Here is a 17159-nt window from a genome sequence, read left to right as displayed (position 1 = left end):
GGGGTCTTGTTCACGAGTGACGGTAGGAGGGAGCGGGAGATCGACAGGCGAATCGGTGCGGCGTCTGCAGTAATGCGGACTCTGCACCGGTCCGTAGTGGTGAAGAAGGAGCTGAGCCAAAAGGCAAAGCTCTCGATTTACCAGTCGATCTACTGGACTGTCTCAGGAAATTAGAATACACAATATTCTAATTTTTTGAGACAGTCCTGTATATATACAGGACTGTCTCAGGAAATTAGAATACACAATATTCTAATTTAAATTAAATTAATTTCTAATTTCCTGACTCAGGAAATTAGAATATTGTGTATTCTAATTTCCTGAGACAGTCCTGTATATACAGGACTGTCTCAAAAAATTAGAATATTGTGTATTCTAATTTTCTGAGACAGTCCAGTACGTTCCTACCCTCACCTATGGTCACGAGCTTTGGGTCGTGACCGAAAGAACAAGATCCCGGATACAAGCGGCCGAAATGAGTTTCCTCCGCAGGGTGTCCGGGCTCTCCCTTAGAGATAGGGTGAGAAGCTCGGTCATCCGGGAGGGACTCTGCGTCGAGCCGCTACTCCTCCGCGTAGAGAGGAGCCAGCTGAGGTGGCTCGGGCATCTGGTTCGGATGCCTCCCGGACGCCTCCCTGGAGAGGTGTTCCGGGCATGTCCCACCGGCGGGAGGCCCCGGGGACGACCCAGGACACGCTGGAGAGACTATGTCTCTCGGCTGGCCTGGGAACGCCTTGGGATCCCGCCGGAGGAGCTGGTTGAAGTGGCTGGGGAGAGGGAAGTCTGTCTGGGCTTCCCTGTTAAAGCTGCTGCCCCTGCGACCCGACCCCGGAACAAGCGGAAGATAATGGATGGGTGGATGGATTTTGAAAAATAAAAATCCTGTTCAATGGAAAAAAGTCATATCCTCCTATTTTATTATTTAATAAAAAAAAAAATTTTTTTTAAACCTAGATATCTCAAAGTGTAACACATTTTAGAGATGTAATCTTAATACCGTGAAACCGTGATATTTTTGGTTTCAGGTTATCATACCGTCAGAATATCATACCGTCACATGCCTAATTCTGACACTGATTTTATAAGTCCACAAGAACAGGAGTACTAGGAATAAAGCATTTTGCAAAATGGCCCTTCTGCTTCCTTGGCTGCCTACTTTTTCACATTTTTCTTCAATTTATTCTTTTTTTTTTTTTTTTTTGTCTGAACCATGTATTTTAAATCCATATTCTCATTTACCTTTAACTATATCTCATCTGACAAAACCCTTGACATCACTTATATATTAGGGTCTTTGCGGTCAGTAGTCGGCGCTATTCCTTCACAACCACCTTTAATTCGCTCACCACCTCTCATTTCTCCACCTGTTCCTTTAATTGATCATCCACTTCCTTTTTTTCCTGTTTCCTCTTGAACTTTTTCTTCTCTATACCATCCTCAGTCTCTTCCTTCTCCTTCTCGTCCCCCTTCCGCAGCCACATCGCCTCCTTATTTCCCCTTTGCAGTCTCTCCAGTGATACTTCCCGATGCGCCTTGCCTATCTTCTTTTAACACGTTTGTAGAGTAGTGGCGTGGCGGCAGACATGGCGAGGAGGCAGAAGACTCCTGCGCAGGTCCCGTTGGCCCGCTGTCTTATCTGTCGACGTCTTTCTTTAACATGTGCCGGTAGATATTGATCAGTTGAAGCTAATCATGCTGCTGGTCGGGACGCCGGGGCCTGAGCTCTTGATGAAAATTTCTTCAGAGTCTGTGAGTTGCCGACGTGATGCCGAGGCTTTTGCACGACGACACTTTGCCCATGCGTGCTGCCTCACTGACCGCATGTTTGCCTCGCTTCATCCATAAGAGGCTGTGTTGGGAATTGCTTGGTAGTTGCTTGCTATGCAATGAGGCCTTTTGGAGTGGGGTTCAAAGCCTAGTCAGTAGATGCTTTAGTCTCCTCATTGTTTCTTAAAGTAGTGAATAACTAATGGTTAATTGAAAAGCAAAGATTTCCATGGTGCAAAAATGTCCTCATATCATCATAAATCAGATGCACAGACATTTATTTGTAAAATTTTTGTAAAATCTGCACCGGATCTTCATAATAATTCCAACGTAATTTTCAACTGAACTGGATCGACTGACCATCATAGCTAGTTGAAAGTTACTACAAATTACTGTATTGGCCCGAATATAAGATGGTGTTTTTTGCACTGAAATAAGACTGAAAAAGTGGGGGTCGTCTTATATTCGCGGTCTAGACATTATACCCATTCACGACGCTAGATGGCGCCAGATATCATTGAAGCAATGTTCTGTCATGACAGATCTCAGCTACTCTCAAGTTTAACCAGTTTGCATTATTTTATTGCAATGTTTTTCCTTATTCAGATTTGTTTCAAGACTACAGTTACAGTTAGACTTCACTTTGATGGTTAATGCAGTTATTGCAATTTTGTTGTTTTATCACAATAGATTGGTTTATTTACATTTCAAAAACCAGAAGCCACTCATTTATAATTGTGCTTGCACTTTAGTTTACATATTTAAGTGTTCAGATATTAAGATTTGAATGAGACAAAATAACATGCTTTTTCTCTCAAATATATTGTTATAATCATTTGTTTCAGATGTACTGTAATTATTTTCTGTATAAAAATTAATTTGGTGTTCAAAAAGTCTTTTTTTCAAACTTGAGTCTTGAAAAAGAGGGGGTCGTCTTCTAATCAGAGCCGTCTTATATTCGGGCCAATATGGTAAGCCAAATAGCAAAACCTGGGATAATTTATAGTTTCAGCAAACAGCTGTAGTAGGAAATTTAAGCAGTTGTGAGGCATTTATCTACTTACCTTGAAATAGAAAATCTTCACATTTGTGAATTATTTTGTGACCGGTAAACATGCCATGACAGCTGCTTTTGACTATAGATGAACAGAACTGAGCACCGAGCAACCAACTGCACAGCTCCTTTGAGTCATACATTTATTGAGGTCTTGGATTGGGGTTGATATTGGGAAATTCTCAATTTTGTAATTGGTGCAAAACTTGTGACTGGGGCATTCCTAATTTATTTAAAATTCAGAAGCGGAGGTCGAGCAAAGGATCTTGATTTATGATGACAAGTTACTATTATTTTATTATTTTGGTGTTGAGTGCAATATATGGTCCTCTATGTAAAAATCCCGTGTGATTTACAGAATGACTGAAAGATTCCCAACACACCCAAATTGTGCAATGTTGGTGATGGACGCTGGCTTTAATTTCTCGGTCTTCTTTCTTCTTTCGTCTGCTTCTGGTTTCTCCAATTGCTTACAAGCGTGGAGTTTGCTTCTCATTGTAATAACAGTTTTACATTGAGAAGAGGCTCCCCTAACATACTCTGCTCCTGTCGCTATACTCCCCTTGACAACAATTTCATAGACATAAACCAGCTTCAGCAGATAATGCGGTTGACGGGAACACCGCCGACGTCACTAATAAACAGGATGCCCAGCCACGAGGTGAGCTCAGAGAGCGGTGGTTCTCTGGAGACCCTTTCGAAAATTGTGTTAATTCTTCTTATAGGAAAACATTCAAGTGTAAGTTTGGACAACAATGCTCGTAGGCTAACAATATCTGTGTCGTACAAGAGTAACAAGGCACCCCACTGCTTTATTGGTGAGGTGACATCGGCAAAAAAAATTAGTACAGGTTCAGAAGATTCAAACATGTGGCTGTGAAACTTTTAGTCTCATGTCTTTGGCAATTTTCAGTGCAATTGACTGTGATTTCTTCCACTGGCCTCCTTTTATTGGGTCGTGTGGCTCAGTGGTAGAGTAGTTGTCCCCCATCCAGAGGTTGTGGGTTCAATTCTCCACCCTGATTAACTCGTCTAAGTGTCCTTGAGCAACATACGGAACCCCACGTTGCTACTGGTGCTGCGTCACCTGTAGGTGGCTGGCAAGATAGTGTAGAGCGCTTTGAGGGCCTTGAAAGGTGGAAAGGCGTTATACAAGTATAACACCATTTACCATTTCTGGTCAAATACAAACAATGTGAAAGAGATTCTCAGTTTCTTAGCAAATTGCATTGCTTTTTTATTTTTTTTACGTAATACAGAAACCGTACTGAGAAATAAATTCTAGTGTGTCTCTAAATTGATTGTATTGCCCATGACTTCATAGAAGTAAGCGTGTAGTAACGAGTAAATGCATGGAGCATGAAGTCATGTGCCTGTATTGAATGTGAGCAACATTTTGCTGCTTGTAAAATGTTTTGATGTAGCTGTTTGTATTTTTTTTTCTAGGCCAGAAACTACATCAGCTCCTTGCCACACATGCCCAAGAGGAATTTTGCTGACGTATTTATTGGCGCCAATCCTCTAGGTAATTTGGGTCGTTTAGAAAAATACAGATGCATAAATACTGTATGGCCAACCAGGTTTCTAGCAAAGATCTGCTCCATTTGCTTACTCACAACCTTCAAATTAGTCTTTGTGCACTCATTAATCCTAGTTTGTTGCCATGAATAAATATTTTGATAACATCAAATGAGCATTGTCATGCATGTGATATCCATTTTGTGCCAACATTTACTGATCCCCTTTTCATAATATAAGGCTGTGTAAATACTGACAAATGATAATAAACGTATATTCTCTTGCCTTTTGTTTTCAAGCTGTAGACCTGCTGGAGAAAATGTTGGTTCTGGACACAGACAAACGGATAACTGCAGCAGAGGCGCTGGCTCACCCATACTTTTCTCAGTACCACGACCCCGATGACGAGCCTGAGGCCGAGCCGTACGATCAGAGCTTTGAGAGCCGCGAGCTTGAAATTGAAGAGTGGAAACGTATGTTAATCTTCATCTTCAGCATTTAACTCCGATGCCTTTTTTACCAAATACGGTAACTTGATATTGGAGCGTGTGATTTAACCCTTGAAAGGGCAGTCATTCAACTCATTGGCTGCAATTAATGACAAACAATGTCCAATCCGTTTTGGAGTGAAATTCACACGTTGTCATGACTTGCAGGGTTGACCTACGAGGAGGTGTGCAGTTTCGAGCCGCCCATCTTTGATGAGGACGACATGGAATAACAGAATTTACCTCTGCCATTATACTTACCCCATATGACAATTTGTACATTTTTTCCATTCGCCACCAACCTTTCCTGAAACACAGCAACCAGCCTTTCCACCAGGTTTATACTCCCGGAGCAAAACGCCAAACCACTAAATATAATATTTGTCATCGGTGAAACAGCTTTATTGTTCCTCTCGCCCTTTTTGGTAAAATTAAAATTTTGACTTTTCACTGTGACATGAGTCACATGACACACGGATGCTGAAAAACCTGGACTTTTTAGTTGTGCTACTTTGTTTTCGCAAGTATTTTGTTTTCGTGAGGGAAAAAAAAGATTTATCTATTGCTCAGCATGTGAAGCTTCAACGTTTAGAACTGTTGTTCTGACAATGTTTAGCCAGCATTTCCCATTTGATCTTAAATGTTGACAATTTCTGTAAATTCAAAGTTGAGTGACACGTAGTATATCATTTTACAATTCAGTTTACATTTAGCTCTTTTCAGTACCATTGATGACGATAATCTACCAATCATGTGGCTCTTTTCATCCTTCCATGAATTTGCATTAGTTTGTCATTCGTAGATGTACAATCAATTTGAACTAGGATGGCTGGCAGCGAATAAATTAATTTGTTTTCAGCCCTCCCAGTTGAAATGGATTGGACCTCTATCGCTATAAATGACAGCCGATGAGTTAAATGTCCTAAGAAATGGTGACCATGTCATAGAATGAAAATGGCTGCAAAAATGTAATTTCACATACAATTTCATAGTTATTCCATCCAAAACAATGCATTAGCGAATGGCCAAATTCTGGGTGGGACATCATAACCAGAATTAAAGATCATGAATAGCTTTCTAGTGCTGCGCTAGCTAGTACGTGTGACAGAATGACAGAACAGTTACGCAGCAACAACAGAATAGAAAGCCTCTGGATACCATGCTCGCAGATTGAAAAAATCTGCAACTCATTCTGGGTGTCACATCTTTTTGGACATTTGTTAGAGGATTGGGTAAAGGCATCTGACAAAGGAAGACTAATATCTATATTAAGCCTTTTCTGTCACTTTTTGATGGATTTGTGTCAGAAATATGGTCTGCTATCATTTTAAATTGACTTGTATTTCATTGCACCTTCAACAAAGGGCTTTATATAAAACTGATGAATCAAATGTGCCATATTTAAAATGCAATGTGTGTCAAAGTCCACAATGTGTTTAAATATCTTTAAGTGTTTTACTGCTATATTGTCACAATGCAGCAATAGAAATACTACTTATGTAAAAGAGCTATTTCAGATCTATTTATACTTAGGGGAGGATGTATTTATAAATGAGAACTCCCAGCATCTATTTTCAATCCAACAGAGTAACAATTTGCATCATTTGAAAAGCAAAATAAAGACTATTTTTAAGACATCTCTTTTGTATGATTTTGTTGATAAATGTGATACCGAACAAAAATATCTTGAATATTTAAAAATTGATGTGTATTCACAGGGAAGATAGGCAAGACAAATTTATATAGCACAATTCAACACAAGGCAATTCAAAGTGCTTTACATCACATGAAGATCATAAAAATCACATTTAAATCAATACAACGTAAAAACCAACGCAATCAAAAAAATAAATAAAAATAAAACAAAAACTACTACTAATAATTGAAATCAGCAATGAAGATAAGCACAAGAGGAATAGAAAGCAAGTAGATTGAAATATATAGACAGTTATGGATATGCAGTGCTAAACAAAAACGTTTTTAGCCCTGATTTAAAAGAGCTAACAGTTTGAGCATACTTCAGACGTTCAGGTAACTTGTTCCAGAGGTGAGGAGCATAATAACTAAATGCTGCCTCACCCTGCTTGGTTCTTGTTCTTGGAACATGCAGAAGACCGGTTCCAGACGACCTTAGGGGTCTAGATGTCTCATAGGAATCAAACAAGTCAAGCATGTATTTTGGTCCAGGGCCATTAAGTGTTTTGTAGACGAGCAGTGGTATTTTATAGTCTATCCTTTGACTCACTGGAAGCCAGTGTAGCGATTTCAAAACCGGTGTAATGTGGTCCAGCTTCCTTGTATTTGTGAGGACTCTGGCTGCAGCATTCTGTACTAGCTGCAGCTTCCTGACTGATTTTTTATCAAGACCCGTAAATATACCTTTGCAATAGTCCAATCTGCTGAAAATGAATGCATGCATAAGTTTTTCCATGTCTTGTTGAGTCAGAAGCCCCTTAATTCTGGTTATATTTTTTAGGTGGTAATAAGCGGATTTAGTCACGGACTTTAGATGGCTATCAAATTTTAGGTCTGAGTCAATAATTACGCCAAGGTTTCTGACTTGATTTGTAGCTGTGACATTGTGCTACATTGCTGCTTATCTTAGATAGATACATAAATATACTAAAAGTACCTGGATCTTAACTTTTCATTGTGTTGTTACTGAAGAAATATTTCAAGTACAGGTTGACCAAAAAACCCAGGAACTTTTAACAAATACTGGTCCTTCTAAAAAAAATTTGCATATAGACCCTACCCACGTGACGTCACAACTCCACTCTCCTGAATGGTACCGCCCAATTGTCCGTCAAAACATAGTGTTAACCTGTTACGGCTACGTACATTCCTCCTATTCACGGCGTGTTTTTCTGCTCCATAACATTAATAATCAAAATGGTGAAGGCGTGTGTGGCTGTTGGTTGCACTAACAGAGAAGATGGAAGGAGAGACTTGAAGTTTTACCGTATTCCGAGGGATCCAAAGAGGAGAGCGAAATGGACGGCTGCAATTCGACGTGATAACTGGGCACCAAAAAATCACCACAGACTATGTAGTAGTCATTTTATATCCGGTAAGATGCATTTAAGATATACTTAGAGGGTTTTGGGCTGACAAATAACCACAATTAAGATCATTGCTAGGCTAATCGCCGACAACATACACGTATGTATGTAGTGAGAGTGCTATCGCTAAACCATATAAACATTAAAAGCCTTAACTCCATTGACAAACGACATGAAATACATTAGACTTGACAGTGGATGTTAGCAATAACAAAAGATTTTGAATTGAAAATTTCGTAACTCACCTTTCCAAGCACAAGATAGATTCCTGCCGAATTTTCGTGGACGAGGACATGTTTCACCCAACCAACAACGAAGTATTTATAAGCCTCCAAGCTCTTAAAGTGTTTTTCAAATTTTCGTGAGAATAGGCTGATTTTGTGTGGACAAGATAATTGTAAATATCAGCGTAGCAGATGTCAGGCAGACAGGGCGAAGACAGTGGGTCGAAAAACATCGATTTGGGCATCAAATATGGATCTGGCGACTGTATAGAACGAAGCTTTTCCACATAATGCCTTTTATGCAACACATCCAGTGAGTTTACGGCATCAGAAAGCACCGGGTCTTCCATGAAATGCATTTTAAATTCCTCGATCAATTGAAACCAATGCTAATACAGAGACAAAATGACGGACAAGTGGGCGGAACCATACAGCGAGCACGTGGTTTTATGACGTCGGTGGGTAGGGTCTATAGTGATGGTTAATTATTTCTGTAATGTACTGATAAACATTAGACTTTCATGTTTTAGATTCATTACACACAACTGAAGTAGTTCAAGCCTTTTTATTATTTTAATATTGATGATTTTGGCAAAAAACAAAAATCCCTATCTCAAAAAATTTGCACATCATGAAAAGGTACTCTAAAGAAGCTACTAACCTAATCATCTGAATCAACGAATTAACTCAAAACCCCTGCAAAAGATTCCTGAGGCTTTTAAAACCTCCCAGCCTGGTCCATTACTCAAAACCCTAATCATGGGCAAGACTGCCGACCTGACTGCTGTCCAGAAGGCCATCATTGAGCAGGCTGTTCCCAGAATGCTGTATCAAGGCACCTCAGTGGGAAGTCTGTGGGAAGGAAAAAGTGTGGCAGGAAACGCTGCACAACCAGAAGAGGTGACCGCACCCTGAGAAAGATTGTGGAGAAGGGCCGATTCGAGAGCCACCGTGCACAGGCGTGTGTTGGAAATGGGCTACAGGTGCCACATTCCCTCGGTCAAGCCACTTTTGAACCTGAAACAGCGGCAGAAGCGCCTGACCTGGGCTATAGAGAAGCAGCACTGGACTGTTGCTCAGTGGTCCAAAGTACTTTTTTCAGATGAAAGCAAATTTTGCATGTCATTCGGAAATCAAGGTGCCAGAGTTTGGTGGAAGACTGGGGAGAAGGAAATGCCAAAAATGCCTGAAGTCCTGTGTCAAGTACCCGCAGTCAGTGATGGTCTGGGGTGCCATGTCATTTGCTGGTGTTGGTCTACTGTGTTTTATCAAGGGCAGGGTCAATGCAGCTAGCTATCAGGAGGTTTTGGAGCACTTCATGCTTCCATCTGCTGAAAAGCTTTATGGAGATGAAGATTTCTATTTTTCAGCACGACCTGGCACCTGCTCACAGGTTTACTGACCATGGCATTACTATGCTCAATTGGGCAATTGGGGTATTGTAAAGAGGAAGTTGAGAGACACCAGACCCAACACTGTGGATGAGCTTAAGGTCGCTATCGGAGCATCCTGGGCCTCCAGAACACTTCAGCAGTGCCACAGGCTGATTGCCTCCATGCCACGCCACATTGAAGCAGTCATTTCTGCAAAAGGATTCCCGACCAAGTATTGCGTGCATAGCTGATATAATTAATTGAAGGTTGACTTTTTTTGTATAAAAAAACACTTTTTATGTATTGGTCGGATGAAATATGCTATTTTTTTAAAATAGGGATTTTTGTTTTTTTCTTGACTTTTTTTTTTTTTGCCAAAATCATCAGAATTAAAACAATAGAAGGCTTGAACTACTTCAGTTGTGTGTAATGAATCTAAAATATATGAAAGTCTAATGTCAGTAATCAGTACATTACAGAAAATAATGAACTATATCACAATATGCAAATTTTTTGAGAAGGACTAGTAAAACCAAGAGTGAGGGAAGAAAAAATATTTTGTTCACAGTATTTGAAACCTTAAAATATGCCATTTGAGAAAATGATGGATATTTTTTTTTTTAGCTCACCCTGGATTTTTGCTTTTTAGATTTTGCTTGTGTATGGGATGGGAGTATATCAAACTCATGTGTGAAACATTAATACTGTTTGGACCATAAGGACACTCCGATCCCTATTCTCCGTGTATAAGCAGCTGAACAGGACAGGTTAAAAAAAAAAAAAGTGTTTTGCTTTTGTTTGCATTATTATATTGTTGAGCCAATGATATTTTTCGACCACCCAGAGCAAGGTCACAAAATCTCACTTTGTTCTTCTTTAGGAGGACACTAACTGAAAGTGCTACTTCTCCATTATTCGTGGATGGGTCACAATAAAATTTGGTAGGTAGTTGTAATTTAGGCTACTCTGAGCCCCAGTTTGGGGTGGGGGGGTCTCAGGTCTGATCAGTTAGGTTAATTGCGAACTTAAAATTAAATCTCCGTTTTTCATGGATGGTTCGCAATGAAATTTGGTAGGTATATTCTAGGTATGTTTATGCATTGATCTTGGAACCGTATGTAATTTTTTTTTTCAAATGACTTAATAAATACCCTGATTGAAATATACTGGTGATAAGAAGAATGATGAAAGATTAGTACAAAGACTATCCCAGTACAGATTAGTATCGCCAATAAATACATGTATTCTAACTGTAGTTAATTAATTCATGAATAAAATAAAACAATGAGTTCTTCTTGCTTTTAATCAATAATTGCGATAATACTAGTATTGTAGTTTTTACGCGGGTTCCCAGAGCCCCCCTCTGGAGCCAGACCTGGAGGTGGGATTGCCTTGGTGGTCTGAACCCCAGCTACAGAAGCTTACTTTTGGGACATGGAAAGAGTGCACCAGCTCTACACCCTCGGTGGGGTCCTCGAGGGTGCATGGGAGTTTGCCCAACCGGTCTATATGTATTTTGTGGATTTGGAGAAGGCGTTTGACCGTGTTGCTAGGGGAGTTCTATGGGGGTGCTTCATGAGTGCAGGGTACCGAGCACTTTGGTAAGGGCTATTCGGCCCCTGGTGTCTGACTGACTGACTTGTGTCAGAGTTTGGTCCTCATTGCCGGCAGTAGTCTGATTCATTACCAGTAAGTGTTGGACTCTGCCAAGGTTGCCCTTTGTCACCGATTCTGTTCATAACTTTTATGGATAGAATTTCTAGATCCATGTTTTCATGCTGTTGACGCCAAATTCTGACCCTACCATCCGAATGTCGCAGCAGAAATCGAGACTTATCAGACCAGGCAACGTTTTTCCAATCTTCTATTGTCCAATTTCGATATGCTTGTTCAAATTGTAGCCTCAGTTTCCTATTCTTAGCTGAAAGGTGTGGCATCCGGCGTGGTCTTCTGTTGCTGTAGCCCATCTGCCTCAAAGTTCGACGTACTGTGCGTTCAGAGATGCTCTTCTGCCTACCTTGGTTGTAACGGATGGTTATTTGAGTCACTGTTGCCTTTCTATCAGCTCGAACCAGTCTGGTCATTCTCCTCTGACCTCTGGCATCAACAAGGCATTTCCGCCCACAGAATTGCCGCTCATTGGATATTTTTTCTTTTTCGGACCATTCTCTGTAAACCCTAGAGATGGTTGTGCGTGAAAATCCCAGTAGATCAGCAGTTTCTGAAATATTCAGACCAGCCCTTCTGGCACCAACAACCATGCCACGTTCAAAGTAACTCAAATCACCTTTCTTCCCCATACTGATGCTCAGTTTGAACTGCAGGAGATTGTCTTAAACCATTTCTACATGCCTAAATGCACTGAGTTGCCGCCATGTGATTGGCTGATTAGAAATTAAGTGCTAACGAGCAGTTGGACAGGTTTACCTAATAAAGTGGCCGGTGAGTGTATCTATACAGTGTGTGTGTGTGTATATATATATATGTGTATGTATATATATTAGGGCTGTCAAAATTATCGCGTTAACGCAATTAACGCACATGCCCCGCTCAGATTAAAATGACAGCAGTGTAATGTCCGCTTGTTACTTGTTTTTTGTTGTTTGGCGCCCTCTGCTGGCGCTTGGGTCCAAATGATTTTATGGGTTGGGGAGTGAGCATGGTGTAATGACATCAACAATGGCGAGCTACTAGAGCAGGGCGGTAAACCGAAAATTTATCATTACCGAAATTCTTCACGATGACCGACGTAATTTTGACCATGTCGGTAAATTCGGTAATTTAATAAAAGAAGAAAATATAGTCTTTTCATCCCGCTTTGACTCTGTGTTGTTCGGCTATGTTCATTCCCCTTTAAGAAAGCAGACAGTGTGCTTACGTTTGGAGTCACATGGTTGTCAGGAAGCCAATCAAACAGAAGCCCGGTAGGCTAACGCTAGCAGCTAACGCTAGCGGCTAACGCTACAAGTAAACGGGATGAAGTCGGGCTTAAGTTAGCTTCGCCAAACTTTCACCCGACATTAAGTAAACTTTTGACGGGTTCCAGATAGGGATGGAAAAACCGAGGCTTTCTGAAACAATGAACCACTTTTAAGACAATTGCCCTAAATTGAATCACTGTTTGACACACTGCAAGAGCCCCATCTACTGGATAAACAGTGCACGTTTCTTTTTAAAAGTAAAGTTGACAAATTGCCTCAGCATTACATATCTTCAATAGAATTAAGTGGATGTCGTCTATTTCAACCAGGAGATCGTGTCGTTATTAAGTGTGATTTACACAATTAAAGTTGACTTCTTTAAGCCTGTGTCATTGCTTTTGTCTGTGAAGATGTGTTCAAAGCAGTATTTGTAATAAACGACAGTGCTAGTCTTGTAAGTGGCTCGTCCTAGATGAAGGGGAGTAACTATGTATTGTTTATTTTTTGTAAAAATTACATTACAGTAAGCACAGTGCTTGGGAACAGGAATATTATTTATTGCATACTGTAAGGATTTCCAAAATCATAAGATGTAAATAATTGAGCCGAATAAAAGAAAGGAAAGGTTTGTGAAACATTTTATTTTTTAATTAAGTATAATTTCTGGGGGGCGGGTGGATGTGTCGTATTTGTATCTATTCTAAATATCTAAACGTATGCCACTATCTAGTGTATAACAATGCGGAATGAATTTAATGAAATTCAAGTGATGATATTTTTCAAGTCATACAAGCTGTTATAAATGTTCACACAAGAATTCTTATTGTTTACAAGATTTTTTTTTAATACTTAATGTTTAGACTGCAGGTGCAATTGTTAAATTGAAAGCTGGTAAATAAATTTAATGAGAAACTTAATTTGTATTCCATGCATTGATTCAAATTTTCAAATTATATAACAGTTTGCTTGGGCGAATTTATCGTCATTTATCGTTATCGAGGTAAATCTGCTCAATTTATCGTGATACGTACTTAAGGCCATATCGCCCAGCCCTACGAGCTACTAGTTTATTTTTTGATTGAAAATTTTACAAATTTTAATAAAACGAAAACATTAAGAGGGGTTTTAATATAAAATTTCTATAACTTGTACTAACATTTATCTTTTAAGAACTACAAGTTTTCCTATCCATGGATCGCTTTAAGAGAATAATGTTAATGCCATCTTGTTGATTTATTGTTATAATAAACACAGTACTTATGTACCGTATGTTGAATGTATATATCCGTCTTGTGTCTTATCTTTTCATTCCAACAATAATTTACAGAAAAATATGGGATATTTTATCGATGGTTTGAATTGCGATTAATTACGATTAATTGTGAGGAAAAGCGGCATGGAAGATGAATGAATGAATGAATAATTTTCAAGCTGTAATTAACTCGATTAAAAATTTTAATCGTTTAACAGCCCTAATATATATATATATATATATATATATATATATATATATATATATATATATATTTTTTTTTTTTTTGGAGAATATATTTATCAGAAAATTACTTTCTTTCTTATCGTTAACCATGCGTTAACAAACTTGAGTCACAATAACAATCAATTTCAACAGAATTTGGCTCTATCGATGTGAAATTTTCCCAGGAGTTTTAAAAAATGATTTAGTCAATGATTTAGTTAATGTTAGTATCTTTGCATTCAAAATATGTGATATCTCTATTGCTGTTTTTAATAAAATCATGTACGAACACTTGTACTGAGCAACTGACGTCACCAGCTGAGCTCCCTCGCGCAGTGCGCAAGCGCAAGGCATTCGTCACTGGCGGTGTGGGTAACAGGCAGCTAAACTAGGCTTCGGCTCCCGCCTACGACATGGAGAGAAAAGGTAAACCTTTGGCCCACGTTGTTAAAAAACATTGGTCGGCGAGTTTGACGACATTGTGAGCGATTATCGTCTCCGCATACGAGCGAGTTTGTTGCACAAATACGTGCGTTAATGTTAAGTCGAACGCGCGCGCGTGTGTGTTGTCCGTGTAGTGAACCGCGGCGAGCTAGCAATAGCCGTGTCAGGATTAGCCCGCTTCAGAGAAGCTTCTCGCTGTTACTGTGACATTTACGATGCCTTTCCCCTATATTATTCTAGCTTTACGTCAACATGTCATTCAATTACTAATGACATGTACTCGACTCTAGAGCTTGTCGTATCGGCATCTGGCTGGTTATCTTTGCGCTATTATGTACATTATTATGTAAATATAAGGAGCAGGGTTGCTTCAGTGTCAGACAGTTGATGGATTAATTTTGCACAGTAAATCATCCATCATGAAATATTCTAAAATCAACATTTGCTCTTCGCAGTACTAGAATTTGTGGATTGCTTACATTTAACAGAGTGGTATTTAAAAAAACTGGGTACATCTGACAATTTCCATTATTTTCATTTATAAACATTAGGTGTCAGGATCTTAAGATTCATTTTTTATGTATCAAAATTTGATGAAAAGAGTAATATTTCAGAACTGAAAATAGGTTTATTGTACGAATGGAAGATGTGTGATACTCATCAAAACAAATTTACACAGGTGTAATATTTGGGCTCCCTTTTCATTATGTTGATTTAAATATCAGAATTTTTTTAGCATTGGAAACCAACATTGTTGTGTGAGTTTATCAAGCTTTACACCATATGGAAAGATGTGTGCAATCATAAGAAAATTTATTCAAAGTGTGCAATTGCATGTTGTGTTTCTTTTTTAATCTCCAGCGAAGAGTGGCAAACTGGGGCCTTCAAAACAGCTCCTAATGAACTGAAAGAAAGTGTTCAGTATTGTGATTTAGGGGAAGGCTAAAAAAAAAAAAAAAAAAAGCTATCTCAGAGATTTCCACTGTCAGTTTCTACTGTGAGGAACACTGTGCGGAAGAGAAAGTCAGCAAAGTTTTGTCCTCTAAGGTCCAGGCCTATTTTGTCCGATTTTGCATGATTTTGATTTTGCCTTCATATTTAAAAGGAAAAAAATGCTCACCATTGGGTCCCTTTTTTCAGGACACTGTAACCTTCATAACCAAACTGTTTTCTTCACTAACCAAATCTTGCCCATGCTCTTCCTTGAGTTGATGAACTAACGCTAAGTTTAGTGTTCGATTCATTCCGCACATTTCACAAAGTGGCTCGCTCAATCCAACTGGCCATCGCTCGCTACGTTGCCTCCCTCGCCTAGATGACGCCTCGCTCGACAAGATATAAAAAAAAAATTCGCATTACGTCCTACCTTTGTTACCTCACAATGGCTCCAGCGATATGTAGTTTTTGTGGTGCTTTCCATTTTGAAAAATGACAAGAAATTATAGACATAAACAAATGGTCCAACAGCAACCAGCAGCACAGGGATGACGCAACTAATTACAGCGTGACGATGCCTCAAAGATGGCATGTGCGCAGGACGCGTGGGCCAGCCCCGCGACTTTATAGGGTTAAAGGCAAAACATTCCACCAATTATGATGCCAAATAATTGTTTTATTGCAATTTATATTACAGCCTCACAGAAAGCTAAGCAGGAATAATGATTCCAAAATTATTGTAGATTTTAATCATGTTTAAAAAATTCCCTAAATATTGACTACATACACTTGAGGCTTATTTGCTGTTCTTTGAGTACCCTGATTCAAGCATTACCGGTTTCTGATTTTGAAGAGACCCAAACTTACAGGACCACTGTTGGCCAAATAGTAAACTGCTTCCCGTATAGGCCTGTCGCGATAACAAATTTTAGTGTGCGATAATTATTCTCATAAATGATTGCGATAGGCGATATTATTGCGCCCGCCCCCCCCAATTTTTTAAAATCAATTTACAATAACACAGTGAAAATACAGTATATATTAATAGATCAAGTACACCCATTTAAACGCGGATATTTACTCTTAAATTAAAAAATACTTTTTAAGAAATCACAACTAAAAACAATAGACCATGCCTCTTAAGTAAAAAACAAAAGTATTTATACCGCACACAAACACAGAATAAATAAAATGTGTTAAAAAAAAAAAAAAATTGCACTTTATAACTTAAGCATTTAGGCAAATGAAAACTTTTCCCGTCATAGCTTCTGCAATGGTGTTCGACAGGGATGCAACGATACAGTTAAGTCATGGTTCGGTACGATTTTTAATACGGGGACACGATTTTCGATCTGATTCAATAAATTTAATGCTCTGTAAAAAAAAAAAAAAAAAAAAAAAACATAAATAAATAAATAATATATATATATTTACATTTTTTTTGTTGCTAATTAGCAAAAATTAAATTGCCATCATATAAACATGCATTTTAGTGCATAATATTTATGTGCTTACTTCTTACTGATCTGAAAAAAAATTGTATAAAAGTGCTGAGAACTATCTTTACTGTTTGTAAAGTGAGGCAGGTCACACTGTTGATTGCTACAGCTCTCTTAGCAGCTAGGTTTACTACATGAGCAAGACATCCTATTTGTGGTCCGAATCCATCTGTGTCACGTACTGAATTAACAATATTTGCAACATTATCTATAGTCACTGGTATGGATTGATTTGGCCTTCTTAACTTCCATTCAGTCATGACAGTTTAGAATTTATCGATGTAGTATATGGACTACATGTCCCATAATCACTCAGGGCTCACGTAGCCAATGGCATGGGACGTAGCACATCTAGTTTGCCATTTCATGATATCTAGTGTGTGCGCGCATTAAAAA

General features: G+C 38.9%; 2 protein-coding genes across 6 annotated transcripts in view; both read left to right on the top strand.

The window, feature by feature from the left end:
• mapk14a (mitogen-activated protein kinase 14a) overlaps positions 1-6464 on the top strand; it is a 28166-nt gene extending 21702 nt beyond the window's left edge. The window contains exons 9-12 of one of the 2 annotated variants that reach the window (XM_057820492.1): positions 3403-3482; positions 4268-4346; positions 4639-4812; positions 4996-6464. In XM_057820492.1, coding sequence (XP_057676475.1) covers positions 3403-3482; positions 4268-4346; positions 4639-4812; positions 4996-5060 — 398 coding nt within the window. In that variant the 3' untranslated portion in view covers positions 5061-6464. Of the gene's footprint in view, positions 1-1669; positions 1750-3402; positions 3483-4267; positions 4347-4638; positions 4813-4995 lie in introns of both variants that reach the window. The other variant, XM_057820503.1, reaches the window with a different exon arrangement.
• A 1240-nt stretch (positions 6465-7704) lies between these two features.
• The window catches only part of LOC130907384 (SRSF protein kinase 1-like), a 46178-nt gene continuing 36723 nt past the window's right edge, over positions 7705-17159 (top strand). For 2 of the 4 annotated variants that reach the window (XM_057822393.1, XM_057822386.1), the window contains exon 1: positions 7705-7897. In XM_057822393.1, the coding sequence (XP_057678376.1) occupies positions 7720-7897 (178 nt within the window). In that variant the 5' untranslated portion in view covers positions 7705-7719. Of the gene's footprint in view, positions 7898-14203; positions 14311-17159 lie in introns of those variants that run through there. The other 2 variants (XM_057822402.1, XM_057822410.1) reach the window with 1 other exon arrangement.

Source organism: Corythoichthys intestinalis, chromosome 2, assembly GCF_030265065.1.
Source record: "Corythoichthys intestinalis isolate RoL2023-P3 chromosome 2, ASM3026506v1, whole genome shotgun sequence".
Taxonomy (NCBI): domain Eukaryota; kingdom Metazoa; phylum Chordata; class Actinopteri; order Syngnathiformes; family Syngnathidae; genus Corythoichthys; species Corythoichthys intestinalis.
Note: the sequence above shows the minus strand (reverse complement) of the source record. Positions and strands in the feature narration are given on the sequence as shown.